Source organism: Ranitomeya imitator, chromosome 1 (assembly GCF_032444005.1).
Source record: "Ranitomeya imitator isolate aRanImi1 chromosome 1, aRanImi1.pri, whole genome shotgun sequence".
Lineage (NCBI taxonomy): Eukaryota > Metazoa > Chordata > Amphibia > Anura > Dendrobatidae > Ranitomeya > Ranitomeya imitator.
In genome coordinates this window covers 889,876,190-889,891,650 of record NC_091282.1, presented here as the reverse complement: position 1 = coordinate 889,891,650, position 15,461 = coordinate 889,876,190, and the positions used below count along the sequence as shown (strand labels likewise).

At 43.8% G+C, this 15,461-nt stretch overlaps 1 protein-coding gene across 1 annotated transcript in view; it reads left to right on the top strand.

Moving 5' to 3' along the window:
• Positions 1-15,461, top strand: part of DNAH6 (dynein axonemal heavy chain 6) — a 621,891-nt gene that overhangs the window by 588,880 nt on the left and 17,550 nt on the right. The window contains exon 73 of the mRNA XM_069743176.1: positions 1,709-1,781. Coding sequence (XP_069599277.1) covers positions 1,709-1,781 — 73 coding nt within the window. The remainder of the gene's footprint in view (positions 1-1,708; positions 1,782-15,461) is intronic.

Genomic DNA, 15,461 nt, shown 5'->3' with positions numbered 1-15,461 from the left:
GTCCTGTCCTGGTATTCATGGCTTCCCTGTCCTGGTATGCATGGCTCCCCCATCCTGTCTTGGTATGCATGGCTCCCCCATCCTGTCCTGGTATGCATTGCTTCCCCATCACTGTCCTTATATGCATGGCTCCTTATCCCTTATCCTTGTATGAATGATTCCTATAAAAAAACAAAAAAAAAACATCCTACTCACCTTACATGCACCCTCGCAGCATCTCATTGGTCCCGGCGCCCACACAGCATCTCGTTGGTCACGGTGCTGGCAGCTCTTCCTGTGCCGAGCGATTACGTGGCCACGCAGCTGTCTGCAGAGCCTTTGCTGGTTATTAATTATAGGGGTACTCCATGTCATTTTTTTTAGGGTCCTCCATTTTAATAGCCTGTAAAGGCTATTTATACAGCTGTGAGCTGATATTAATAGCCTGGGAAGCTCCATGGGTATTACTCCCTTCCCAGGCTATAAACATCTTTCCCCAGCCGTCAGCTTTCCCTCTGCTGGTTATGAAAATTGCGCTGAAGCCCAATCCATTTTAAAAAAAAAAATGTAATCTTTTATTAATTAAATACAGGTACAGTAAGCTGCACACACACTGTACTAATTGTATTTGTCACAGACATCTATATATGTAGCTATTCTATTTGTATTTACTGTATGTAATCCATCTCTTCCATATTGTCGGCTCCTGCTGTGATTTTACAGTACAGGGTACATGAATTGCCAGCTTTTCTTCTGTCTATTTATCTATGTAATATAAATACATATAGAGTACAGACCAAAAGTTTGGCCACACCTTCTCATTTAAAGATTTTTCTGTATTTTCTTGACTATGAAAATTGTACATTCACACTGAAGGCATCAAAACTATGAATTAACACATGTGGAATTATATACTTAACAAAAAAGTGTGAAACAACTGAAAATATGTCTTATATTCTAGGTTCTTCAAAGTAGTCACCTTTTGCTTTGACTGCTTTGCACACTCTTTCTATTCTATATATGTGTGCCACTGACAACTATGTATTCTATGTGTATATATCTATTCTATCTATTCCTATCTATTCTATTCTAACCTGTCAGTGTAATTTTACTGTACGCGGCAGATGATTTGCCAGCTTTTCTTGTAGCTATCTAACAACCGGTGTGTAAAAATTGGAAAGCACTCGCATGATCCGAGTTCTGTGCAATTTTTTTTTCTTGCACCTATTGGCTTGCACTGGTGGCGAGTTTTGGCCATGTCTCAGTGACAATCGCAGCATGCTGCGATTTTACACGCACGCTGAATATGCCCAAGAAAATAAACAGTGATGTGAGCTGCTCCAAACATTAACGCTGGTCTGAGTGCTATGCGATGTTTTCTCGCGTAGCACTCGCCCGTATTCAATGGTAGTGTGATGCTGACCTAATACTAAAGCCCTTCTCACAAGAACTGTGCCTTAAGGAGGAGTGCCTGCCCTGCCAAAAACCATGAAGAAAGGAGCTCATAGCTATGAGCTGCTCAAGAGACAACTTGAGAATTACCCTCTTACTGTCTTCTGTTTCTCTTTAAAAAGTTTTCAAAAAATACTCAATTTCTTTAATAATTTCCTGTTACAGAGGAAACAAATAAATGCAAATTATACAGAGATTTAAAATTTGTAGGCATAGAAAGTTTCTGTTAAAGAACATGTATACTGTATTTGTTTAGAACATATTTTGTTTGTCATAGGCATGGATTCGCCAAGGTCAGCCAAAGTCATTCTGGATTTCAGGATTCTTCTTCCCTCAAGGTTTCCTGACAGGTAAAACATATGTATATGGCATAGTTTAGGTAAAACCTTTTTGTACATTTGTGAAAAACAGAGTAAAAGATTAGGGATGAGCGAACCCAAACTGTAAAGTTCAGGGTTCGTACCAGACATCTAGTGTCCAGTGCTGAATTCCGAACATCAACTTTTTTGTGGAAGTCCATCTTACTGTTCGGCTTCGGTGCCGAATAAAGTTTGCTGAAAGGCTGCAGCGCAGCCAGTCAACAAGCTTTTGGGCTGTGGGCACTTCAGCCTGGTGCAACGTGTCCTAACAACATGGTGCAGCATGCTCTAACCGTCTTGTGCAGCGTGCCTTAACAGCCTTGTGAACAGTGCCATAGCAATCTGGTGTAGATTGCCCTAACATCCTGGTGCACAGTGCCCTAACAACTTGGTGTAAAGTGCCCTAACAGCCTGGTGCTGAGTGCCATATTAGCCTGGTACAGAATGTCATAACAGCCTGGTGCAGAACATGTAGAGGCGGTTTTACAGTGGATGGCTGAGAGTGCAATCAGTTCTTTCACATTATCTTCTACATAGACCTGCTGAAAGCGCAGAGTTGGCACCTGCGGACTGTAAGGTTACTGTAAGGTTTTGGAACTCCTAGAGTGCACCCGCAGATCCGCAACAATGAACCTCCCAAGGGTGAGCTAGCCAGGTAGACCACCCCCAATACAGGGAGCGTTAGGGGCAGGCCCAAGAGAGACTATTGCCGCAGAAGCTGGCACCTGGGGACAGGAAATAGGAGGTTCAAAAGAGAGGGAGAGCGTAGGTCTGACCAAGCGAGAAAAGACGTTGGATGGGCTGGTGTGGACTGGAAAGAAACGAGATAAGAAGATAACTGAAAATGATGCAGACATAGGGATGGCTGGGTGAGACAGAGGCGGAACGTGGACAGGACACAGAGGAGACACAGGACCGACCAGACTAGAACGGAGAAACAAGGAAGACTTGAAAATGACAGAGACACTAGGCGAACCGTACTAAGCAGAGACACAGGACGGACCACGCAGAGACGAGAGGACCTGGGTCATCAGAAGCACAAATAATAATCAGGCAAGGAGGCAGAGGAAGGGTTACCTTAAATACATGGGACGCAGAAGGACTTCCGGGTCAGGGTCCTCCAGGATCAAAGAGAGGAGAAGTGGCACGCCTGTATATCAAAAGAGGAAGTGCGCGTGCACAGAAAGAGCTGGAGTGCGAGGTGCACACGCGCAGCCGGCATAATTCCAGAAGCTGTGGTCAGTCATGAAGAGGAGAAGGAAGAATATGCACCTGCAGGAGTGCACCGAAGCAGGTGAGTATGCCTGCAAGCAGAGAAGGGAGCGAGTGGCAGGCAGGGCAGCAGGAGCGGTGGCGCAGAGCAGCACCATGACACGGACCATGGTCATCTGGCTTCCACCTCACCCATTGCAAATCAGCCAAGCAGTCTGAACCCCAAGTCATGCAGTAGGCTTTTCTGCTTTTTGATGACTCCGCGGGCTGGGGTTCCGTGGGCCATCCACCTGGCTTTGCCCCACAAGTAGAAGAGATTGAGTTCACTGGCGCACATGAGCCAATAAATGCTTCTGTCTCTGCGCAACGACCGCCAAGCTGTCCATATTATTGCCATTGATGATTACTGGGTGGCCACCCTGTTGGATTCCTCCTCCAAGGACAACATACCATCCTTACTTCCATCATTGCAGCAAGATCAGAAAATGCGGGAATACAAGCGCATTCTGATAGACTCACTACTGACAGCATTACCACCTGACAGTGGGGGCTCAGTGGAAGAAAAAGGCAGAGAGGAGGTGGAAGTCCTCAGCACACCACAATATTCGCACCACCTTCTGATATGATCAGTATTAGCAGGAGGCAGCATTTCAACAACATAGTGGACGTGTACATGTTCACACATCCCCATGTACTGAGTAATGGGTCTGCAAAAAAAAAAAAAAAAAAAAAAAGAGCATGAACCGCACATCCCAAAATCATACGTTGATCTAAAGCCGCTAGGCAAAAATTAATATAACTGAATATGAGGTTTTCAGTTTAACATTCTGATCAGACTGTATGAAGCCCACTGCCACTTCACGGCAAACCTCGTAGTGGGTCCTATTGCCCTAACGGAGCGGAGCCGTGCGGCGCCCACCACCACAGCAGCCATGCACCAGCAGGGCAGACGGCCTGTTGCCCCACAGCACCCATGCTGCAAGACTGAGTCCCCAAGACTCCAGACCGCGCCGCCCCACCAGCACAAAGCCACAGCTAGACCCCAAAGCATGTTCTAGTCTTCTTCTTTGACCAGCACTCCTCCCATTTGGCACAGGTGATTTTAATTAGCAGGAGACTGCAAAGTAAGGGGTCTAGCCCATTTTGGCTCTCACTGAAGAGCTGGAGGAAGGTGAGTTTAAGTGCTCCTTTCATTTTGGTGTTGGTGCTGTGTGGCGGCCGTTGTTGCTGTGGCTTTGTGCTGGTGGGGCGGCGCGGTCTGGAGTCTTGGGGACTCAGTCTTGCAGCATGGGTGCTGTGGGGCAACAGGCCGTCCGCCCTGCTGGTGCATGGCCGCTGTGGCGGTGGGCGCCGCACGGCTCCGCTCCGTTAGGGCGATAGGACCCACTACGAGGTTTGCCGTGAAGTGGCAGTGGGCTTCATACAGTCTGATCAGAATGTTAAACTGAAAACCTCATATTCAGTTATATTAATTTTTGCCTAGCGGCTTTAGATCAACGTATGATTTTGGGATGTGCGGTTCATGCTCTTTTTTTTTTTCTTTTTTGCAAAGCATGTTCTAGTCTTCTTCTTTGACCAGCACTCCTCCCATTTGGCACAGGTGATTTTAATTAGCAGGAGACTGCAAAGTAAGGGGTCTAGCCCATTTTGGCTCTCACTGAAGAGCTGGAGGAAGGTGAGTTTAAGTGCTCCTTTCATTTTGGTGTTGGTGCTGTGTGGCGGCCGTTGTTGCTGTGGCTTTGTGCTGGTGGGGCGGCGTGTTCTGGAGTCTTGGGGACTCAGTCTTGCAGCATGGGTGCTGTGGGGCAATAGGCCGTCCGCCCTGCTGGTGCATGGCCGCTGTGGCGGTGGGCGCCGCACGTCTCCGCTCCGTTAGGGCGATAGGACCCACTACGAGGTTTGCCGTGAAGTGGCAGTGGGCTTCATACAGTCTGATCAGAATGTTAAACTGAAAACCTCATATTCAGTTATATTAATTTTTGCCTAGCGGCTTTAGATCAACGTATGATTTTGGGATGTGCGGTTCATGCTCTTTTTTTTTTCTTTTTCGCAAAGCATGAGTAATGGGTCTGCCCCATTTAATTTCTGGGTCTTCAAATTGGACACATGGCCTGAGCTTGAATTTTACGCCTTGTAAGTGCTGGCCTGCCCTACAGCAATGGCATTGTCAGAACGTGGGCAGGGATTGTGATCACAGACAGGCCCATGCACCTGTCCACAGTCAACATGGATAAGCTCACATTCATGAAAATGAACCAAATATTTAGAGTTGAGAGTCCTCAGTGGTTGATACCTTTTAATGGTGAACTGAAAAGATGGTAACAAATTGCAGTATCAACCATTGAGGACTCTCAATTCTAAAAATGTTTCAATCTACTGGCTAACAAGGTACCAAGATATTTATCTTTCCTGTATTAAAATGAACCAGGCATAGATCCGACAGGACTTGTCTGTACCTTTGGCTGACTAGAGAAGTAGACCAACCGCGGCTAGCCATTGTTACATTCCACCACAGTTTGTTCTATTTGCCTTTGCCAATGTTTTGGGGCCTTCCCATATTAAAAAATAAATAAATAAAAAACAGTGTTGGCTAACTACTCCGCTTCTTCCACCTACACTGCCATGTCCACCTCTACCTTCTCAACTTCCAACTCCACTTGGACCTCCACCTCCTAGTTATTTTCATTTTTTTATTCTACGCTATTTTAAGTAGTTTCCCTAAAAAAAAATACAACCCCCAGTCCCCGCACCCCAACCCCCCTCACAAAAACAGCATTGGCTCCCTCTGCCTTTTCCACCTACAACACCATGTCCTGCTTCTTTGCAACCTTCTCCTCCACTTGGACCTCTGCCTCGTGGTTCAAGATTCTTATTTATTTTTTTATTCTATGTTATTTTAAATCATTTCCCTAACAAATACAAAAAATCTCACTATAACAGTGTTGGCTATCTCCTCCTCTGTCTCTTCCACCTACATCACCATGTCAACTTCCACCTACATTGCCATGTTAACATCCACCTTCTCCTCAACTTCCCCCTCCACTTGGACCTCCGCCTTCTAGTTCAATATTGTTATTTTTATTTTATTCTTTGCTATTTTAAGTCATTTCCTTAAAAAAATATAACCCTTACCCCCCAAAGAAAACAAAAAAAAAAACACAAAAAAACACAAAAACAGTGTTTGCTACCTTGGCTTTCTCCACCTACACTGCAACGTCCACTTCCACCTCCTCCTTCTACTCCCCTTGGACCTTCCTGGTTCAAGATTGTTATTTATTTTTTTTTTATTGTTATTTTATTTTAAATCATTTCCATAAAAAATACAAAAAACACCTCCAAAAAGAACAACAGTGCTGGCTCCCCCTCTTCCACCTACACCTCAACATCCACCTCCTCCTCCACTTGGACCTCCTTGTCTTGGTCCAGGATTGTTATTTTTTTACTTTTTTTTTTAGCTCTGTGTTATTTTGAGTAATTTCCCCCCTTCCTTCCTTCCTTCCTTGCCTCTTCCACCTATACCGCTCTGCCTACATCCACCTCCTCCTCCACTTGGACCTCTGCCTTCTGGTTCAAGATTATTATTTTTTTATTTTGTCATTGTCGTATCCATATTTGTTTGCAGGCAATTGTCCTTCTCTTACCCACATTTTGCTTCCTTCTCCAGCCCCCTAGCCCTTACTGCAACCATTTTACAGCCATTTTACAATACCAAAATTTGAGTCTCCATTGGCTTCTATGGAGTTTCAGTTTGGGCTCAAGTATGGGTCAAATTCTGGTGCCCAAACCAAACTTTGGATTATAGTTTGGCTGAACCTGACAAACCTGAACATCCACTAGTCTGCTCATCCCTATAAACTATTTTAATTTTTCAATCTTTGCCTACTAAAATCATGTTTAGTATTATGTTTAGTAACTTATATGTTCCATACCCTGCAAGGCCATTCAATCATATCAGCTAGAACATGCATGCAATAGATAGAAATCTATTTATTTGAAAGACCAGCATGTAATGCTGAATATGCCCTGGTGTTTTTTGCACCAAGGGGAAATATGCAGCTTAGTGTGTTTTCCTCCCATAATATCAGCTAATTGCTAGGGTAAAAGAAGCTGGCTTACATTATGAAAAGCTTTGTAGCTTATTTAACCCCTTTACCCCCAAGGGTGGTTTGCACGTTAATGACCAGGCCAATTTTTACAATTCTGACCACTGTCCCTTTATGAGGTTATAACTCCGAAACGCTTCAACGGATCCTGGTGATTCTGACATTGTTTTCTCGTGACATATTGTACTTCATGATAGTGGTAAAATTTCTTTGATAGTACCTGCGTTTATTTGTGAAAAAAACGGAAATTTGGCGAAAATTTTGAAAATTTCGCAATTTTCAAACTTTGAATTTTTATGCAATTAAATCACAGAGATATGTCACACAAAATACTTAATAAGTAACATTTCCCACATGTCTCCTTTACATCAGCATAATTTTGGAACCAATTTTTTTTTTTGTTAGGGAGTTATAAGGGTTAAAAGTTGACCAGCAATTTCTCATTTTTACAACACCATTTTTTTTTAGGGACCACGTCTCATTTGAAGTCATTTTGAGGGGTCTATATGATAGAAAATGCTCAAGTGTGACACCATTCTAAAAACTGCACCCCTCAAGGTGCTCAAAACCACATTCAAGAAGTTTATTAACCCTTCAGGTGTTTAATAGGAATTTTTGGAATGTTTAAATAAAAATGAACATTTAACTTTTTTACACAAAAAATTTACTTCAGCTCCAATTTGTTTTATTTTACCAAGGGTAACAGGAGAAATTGGACCCAAAAAGTTGTTGTCCAATTTGTCCTGAGTACGCTGATACCCCATATGTGGCAGTAAACCACTGTTTGGGCGCATGGGAGAGCTCGGAAGGGAAGGAGCGCTATTTGACTTTTCAATGCAAAATTGACAGGAATTGAGATGGGACGCCATGTTGCGTTTGGAGAGCCACTGATGTGCCTAAACATTGAAACCCCCCACAAGTGACACCATTTTGGAAAGTAGACCCCCTAAGAAACTTATCTGGATGTGTGGTGAGCACTTTGACCCACCAAGTGCTTCACAGAAGTTTATAATGCAGAACCGTAAAAATAAAAAATCATATTTTTTCACAAAAATTATATTTTTGCCCCCAATTTTTTATTTTTCCAAGGGTAAGAGAAGAAATTGGACCTCAAAAGTTGTTGTCCAATTTGTCCTGAGTACGCTGATACCTCATATGTGGCAGTAAACCACTGTTTGGGCGCATGGGAGAGCTCGGAAGGGAAGGAGCGCAGTTTGACTTTTCAATGCAAAATTGACAGAAATTGAGATGGGACGCCATGTTGCGTTTGGAGAGCCACTGATGTGCCTAAACATTGAAACCCCCCACAAGTGACACCATTTTGGAAAGTAGACCCCCTAAGGAACTTATCTAGAGGTGTGGTGAGCACTTTGACCCACCAAGTGCTTCACAGAAGTTTATAATGCAGAACCGTAAAAATAAAAAATCATATTTTTTCACAAAAATTATATTTTTGCCCCCAATTTTTTATTTTTCCAAGGGTAAGAGAAGAAATTGGACCTCAAAAGTTGTTGTCCAATTTGTCCCGAGTACACTGATACCCCATATGTGGCAGTAAACCACTGTTTGGGCGCATGGGAGAGCTCGGAAGGGAAGGAGCGCCGTTTGACTTTTCAATGCAAAATTGACAGGAATTGAGATGGGACGCCATGTTGCGTTTGGAGAGCCACTGATGTGCCTAAACATTGAAACCCCCCACAAGTGACACCATTTTGGAAAGTAGACCCCCTAAGGAACTTATCTGGATGTGTGGTGAGCACTTTGACCCACCAAGGGCTTCACAGAAGTTTATAATGCAGAGCCATAAAAATAAAACAAAATTTTTTTCCCACAAAAATTATTTTTTAGCCCCCAGTTTTGTATTTTCCCTAGGGTAACAGGAGAAATTGGACCCCAAAAGTTGTTGTCCAATTTGTCCTGAGTACGCTGATACCCCATATGTGGGGGGGAACCACCGTTTGGGCGCATGGGAGGGTTCGGAAGGGAAGGAGCGCCATTTGGAATGCAGACTTAGATGGAATGGTCTGCAGGCGTCACATTGCGTTTGCAGAGCCCCTAATGTACCTAAACAGTAGAAACCCCCCACAAGTGACACCATTTTGGAAAGTAGACCCCCTAAGGAACTCATCTTGATGAGTTGTGAGAGCTTTGAACCCCCAAGTATTTCACTACAGTTTATAACGCAGAGCCATGCAAATAAAAAATATTTTTTTTTCCACAAAAATTATATTTTAGCCCCCAGTTTTGTATTTTTCCAAGGTTAGCAGAAGAAATTGGACCCTAAATGTTGTTGTCCAATTTGTCCTGAGTACGCTGATACCCGATATGTGGGGGGGAACCACCGTTTGGGCGCATGGGAGGGCTCGGAAGGGAAGGAGCATCATTTGGAATGCAGACTTAGATGGATTGGTCTGCAGGCGTCACATTGCGTTTGCAGAGCCCCTAATGTACCTAAACAGTAGAAACCCCCCACAAGTGACCCCATATTGGAAACTAGACCCCTCAATGAACTTATCTAGATGTGTTGTGAGAACTTTGAACCCCCAAGTGTTTCACTACAGTTTATAACGCAGAGCCGTGAAAATAAAAAATCTTTTTGTTTTCTCACAAAAATTATTTTTTAGCCCCCAGTTTTGTATTTTCCCAAGGGTAACAGGAGAAATTGGTCCACAAAAGTTGTTGTCCAATTTGTCCTGAGTACGCTGATACCCCATATGTTGGGGTAAACCCCTGTTTGGGCACACAGGAGAGCTCGGAAGGGAAGGAGCACTGTTTTACTTTTTCAACGCAGAATTGGCTGGAATTGAGATCGGACGCCATGTCGTGTTTGGAGAGCCCCTGATGTGCCGAAACAGTGGAAACCCCCCAATTATAACTGAAACCCTAATCTAAACACACCCCTAACCCTAATTCCAACGGTAACCCTAACCACACCTCTAACCCTGACACACCCCTAACCCTAATCCCAACCCTATTCCCAACTGTAAATGTAATCTAAACCCTAACCCTAACTTTAGCCCCAACCCTAACTGTAGCCCCAACCCTAACCCTAACCCTAACCCTAGCCCTAACCCTAGCCCTAACCCTAGCCCTAACCCTAACCCTAACCCTAGCCCTAACCCTAGCCCTAACCCTAGCCCTAACCCTAGCCCTAGCCCTAACCCTAGCCCTAACCCTAGCCCTAACCCTAACCCTAGCCCTAACCCTAGCCCTAGCCCTAACCCTAGCCCTAACCCTAGCCCTAGCCCTAACCCTAGCCCTAACCCTAGCCCTAATGGGAAAATGGAAATAAATACATTTTTTTTTATTTTTCCCTAACTAAGGGGGTGATGAAGGGGGGTTTGATTTACTTTTATAGCGAGTTTTTTAGCGGATTTTTATGATTGGCAGCCGTCACACACTGAAAGACCCTTTTTATTGCAAAAAATATTTTTTGCAATACCACATTTTGAGAGCTATAATTTTTCCATATTTTGGTCCACAGAGTCATGTGAGGTCTTGTTTTTTGCGGGACGAGTTGACGTTTTTATTGAAAACATTTTTGGGCACGTGACATTTTTTTATCGCTTTTTATTCCGATTTTTGTGAGGAAGAATGACCAAAAGCCAGCTATTCATGAATTTCTATTGGGGGAGGCGTTTATACCGTTCCGCGTTTGGTAAAATTGATAAATCAGTTTTATTCTTCGGGTCAGTACGATTACAGCGATACCTCATTTATATCATTTTTTTATGGTTTGGTGCTTTTATACGATAAAAACTATTTTACAGAAAAAATAATTATTTTTGCATCGCTTTATTCTCAGGACTATAACTTTTTTATTTTTTTGCTGATGATGCTGTATGGCGGCTCGTTTTTTGCGGGACAATATGACGCTTTCAGCGGTACCATGGTTATTTATATCTGTCCTTTTGATCGCGTGTTATTCCACTTTTTGTTCGGCGGTATGATAATAAAGCGTTGTTTTTTGCCTCGTTTTTTTTTTTTTTTTTCTTACGGTATTTACTGAAGGGGTTAACTAGTGGGACAGTTTTATAGGTCGGGTCGTTACGGACGCGGCGATACTAAATATGTGTACTTTTATTGTTTTTTTTTTTTAATTTAGATGAAGAAATGTATTTATGGGAATAATATTTTTTTTTTTTTTTCATTATTTTGGAATATTTTTTTTTATTTTTTTTACATATTTGGAAAATTTTTTTTTTACTTTTTTACTTTGTCCCAGGGGGGGACATCACAGATCAGTGATCTGACAGTTTGCACAGCACTCTGTCAGATCACTGATCTGATAGGAGTGCAGGCTGCTTCACAGTGCCTGCTCTGAGCAGGCTCTGTGAAGCCACCTCCCTCCCTGCAGGACCCGGATCCGCGGCCATCTTGGATCCGGGGCTCGAGCAGGGAGGGAGGTGAGGAGACCCTCGCAGCAACGCGATCACATCGCGTTGCTGCGGGGGGCTCAGGGAAGCCCGCAGGGAGCCCCCTCCCTGCGCGGTGCTTCCCTGCACCGCCGGCACATCGCGATCATCTTTGATCGCGGTGTGCCAGGGGTTAATGTGCCGGGGGCGGTCCGTGACCGCTCCTGGCACATAGTGCCGGATGTCAGCTGCGATAAGCAGCTGACACCCGGCCGCGATCGGCCGCGCTCCCCCCGTGAGCGCGGCCGATCGGCTATGACGTACTATCCCGTCCAGGGTCAGATAAGCCCAGGGCACCTCGACGGGATAGTACGTCTAAGGTCACAGAGGGGTTAATGACCAGAATGGGGCCCAGCATAAGTGATATATATATATATATATATATATATATATCAGGATGCGGCCCAGGATAAGCAACATACATACCAGGATCCACAGGATAAGGGACATATATACCAGAATGGGGGATATATAGGTGCTTCTCATGAAATTGGAATATCATCAAAAAGTTAATTTATTTCAGTTTTTCAATACAAAAAGTGAAACTCATATATTATATAGAGTAATTACAAACAAAGCGACCTATTTCAAGTGTTTTTTTCTGTTAATGTTGATGATTATGGCTCATAGCCAATGAAAACTCAAAACTCATTATCTCAGTAAATAAGAATACTTTATAACACCAGCTTGAAAAATGATTTTAAAATCTGAAATATTGGACTACTAAAATGTATGTTCAGTAAATGCACTCAATACTTGATTGGGGCTCATTTTACCTCAATTACTGCATCAACGCGGCGTGGCATGGAGGCGATCAGCCTGTGGCACTACTGAGATGTTGTGGAAGCCCAGGTTACTTTGATAGCAGCGTTCAACTCATCTGCATTATTGGGTCTGGTGTCTCTTATCTTCCTCTTGACAATACCTCATAGATTCTCTATGGGGTTAAGGTCAGGCGAGTTTGCTGGCCAGTCAAGCACAGTGATACTGTTATTTTTAAACCAGCTATTGGTACTTTTGGCACTGTGGACAGGTGCCAAGTCCTGCTGGAGAATGAAATTTCAATCTCCAAAAAGCTTGGAACGGTTCTGTATAAGTTGGTGACCACCTGTACTATTCTCAGCCTGGGGGCCCTTTCTGCCATCTGCAGACTTATCCCCCACGGCCTATAATACTCTGCTCACACATCCTGTTCTTGGGCAAGGACTGCTCTGTGACTCCTCCCATCTCCTTAACCTCTATGCTGCCTGTATCTAACTAACACTCTTATCTATCCTATTCTCTATCTCTAATGTGCCCCCTCTATTCTAATCCCCTTGTGGTCCTGCACTACTTACTAATCTATCCCTAGGCTAAAGCATAATACATCACATTACAGTTCATGACAAATACATTACAGTGCACCAATAGCAAAACATTAATAAAACGTCAGGGTGCCGCATGTGACATAGGTGAACAGCATTAAGGAGAGAGAAGGTACATGAGGGTCCCTGCCACCTCCTTATACTAGCAGACTGTGAAGAGCCAGCTTCTTTAGCAATGACCTTTTGAGGCTTACCCTCATTGTGGAGTGTGTCAATGACGGCCTTCTGGACATCTGTGAAGTCAGCAGTCTTTCCCATGATATTGGAGCCTACTGAATCAGACTAAGGGACCTTTTTAAGCATTTAGGAAGCCTTTGCAGGTGTTTTTTGTTTATTATTCTAATTTACTGAAAAAATGACTTTCGGGTTTTCATGAGCTATAAATCATAATCATCGACATAAACAGAAATAAACACTTGAAATAGATCACTCTGTTTGTAATGACTCTATGTAATATATGAGTTTCACTTTTTGTATTCAAGAACTGAAATAAAATAACATTTTGATGATATTATAATTTTGTGCGAAACACCTGTATATACCAGGATGGGGTCTAGAATAAGGGACATATACCCCAGGATGGGGCCCAAGATAAAGGACATACTGTATATGCCAGAATGGAGGACATATGTATACCAGGATGGGGCCAGGATGAGGGACATATATGTACAGTGGGGAAAATAAGTATTTGATACAGTGCAGATTTTGCAAGTTTTCCCACCTTCTGTGAGAGACAAAATCTAAAAGTAAAAACCAGAAAATCACATTAAATTATTTTAAAATAATTAAATTGCATTTTATTGCATTAAATAATTATTTTATCACCTACCAACCAGCAAGAATTTTGGCTCTCGCAGACCTTTTAGTTTTTCTTTAAGAAGCTCTCCTACTCTGCACTCATTACCTGTACTAATTGCACCTGTTTGAACTGGTTACCTGTATAAAAGACACCTGTCCACACACTCAGTCAATCACATTCCAACTTCTCCACCATGGCCAAGACCAAAGAGCTGTCTAAGGACACCAGAGACAGAACAATAGTCAAGCAGATTGGTTAGAAGGCAACAACTGTTGGCACAATTATTAGAAAATGGAAGAAACAAAAGATGACTGTCAATCTTCCTCGGTTTGGGGCTCCATGTGAGCTCTCGCCTTGTGGGGTAAGGGTGATGCTGCGAAAGCTAAGGAATCAGCTCAGACCTACATGGAAGGACCCGGTCAATAACCTGAAGAGAGCTAGGACCACAGTCTCAACTATCACTGTTATTAACACACTATGCCATCATGGATTAAAATCCTGCAGGGCACGCAAGGTCCCCCTGGTCACGCCAGCACATGTCCATCTGGATGATCCAGAGCAAGCATGGGAGAAGATCATGTGGTCGGTGAGACCAAAATAGAACATTTTGTTATCAACTCCACTCGCCATGATTGGAGGAAGCAGAAGGATGAGTACAATCCCAAGAACACCATCCTAGCCACAAAGCATGGTGGGGGAAACATCATACTTGCTTTTCTGCAAAGGGGACAGTACAACTGTACCGTATTGAAGGGAGGATGGATGGGGTCATATATTGCAAGATTTTGGCCAACAGCCTCCTTCCCTCAGTAAGAGCATTGAAGATGGGTCGTGTCTGGGTCTACCAGCATGACAATGACCTGAAACACACAACCAGGGCAACTAAAGAGTGGCTTCATACCAAGCATTCAAGGTCTTGGAGTGGCCTAGCCAGTCTGCAGACCTGTATCCAATAGAAAATCTTTGAGGGGAGCTGAAACTCAATATTACCCAGCAACAGCCCCAAAACCTGAAATCTACTATATAATTGTCTAAGGGTCACTTCCGTCTTTCTGTCCTTCTGTCTGTCTGTCTGTCACGGATATTCATTGGTCACGGCCTCTCTCATGGAAATCCAAGTCGCTGATTGGTCGCGGCAAAACAGCCACGACCAATCAGCGACGGGCACAGTCCGGAAGAAAATGGCCGCTCCTTACTCCACACAGTCAGTGCCCGGCGCCCGGATACTCCCCTCCGGTCACTGCTCACACAAGGTTAATGCCGGCAGTAACGGATCGCGTTATGCTGCGGGTAACGCTCTCCGTTACCACCGCTATTAACCCTATGTGTCCCCTACCTGTGAGGTATCAATAGTAAAAAAATGTAATGTTACAAATAATAAAAAAACAAAAAACCTGCTATACTCACCCTCCGTTGTCCACTGAGCCGCTCGCGCCTGCCGCCATCTTCCGTTCCCAGCGATGCATTGCGAAATTACCCAGAAGACTTAGCGTTCTCGCGAGCAATATACTATGTGGCTGGGCAATATACTACGTGACTGGGCAATATACTACGTAGCTGGGCAATATACTACGTGACTGGGCAATATACTATGTGGCTGGGCAATATACTATGTGACTGGGCAATATAGTACATGACTGGGCAATATACTACGTGGCTGGGCAATATACTATGTGGCTGGGCAATATACTACGTGACTGGGCAATATACTGTGTGGCTGGGCAATATACTACGTCACTGGACAATATACTATGTGGCTGGGCAATATACTACGTGGC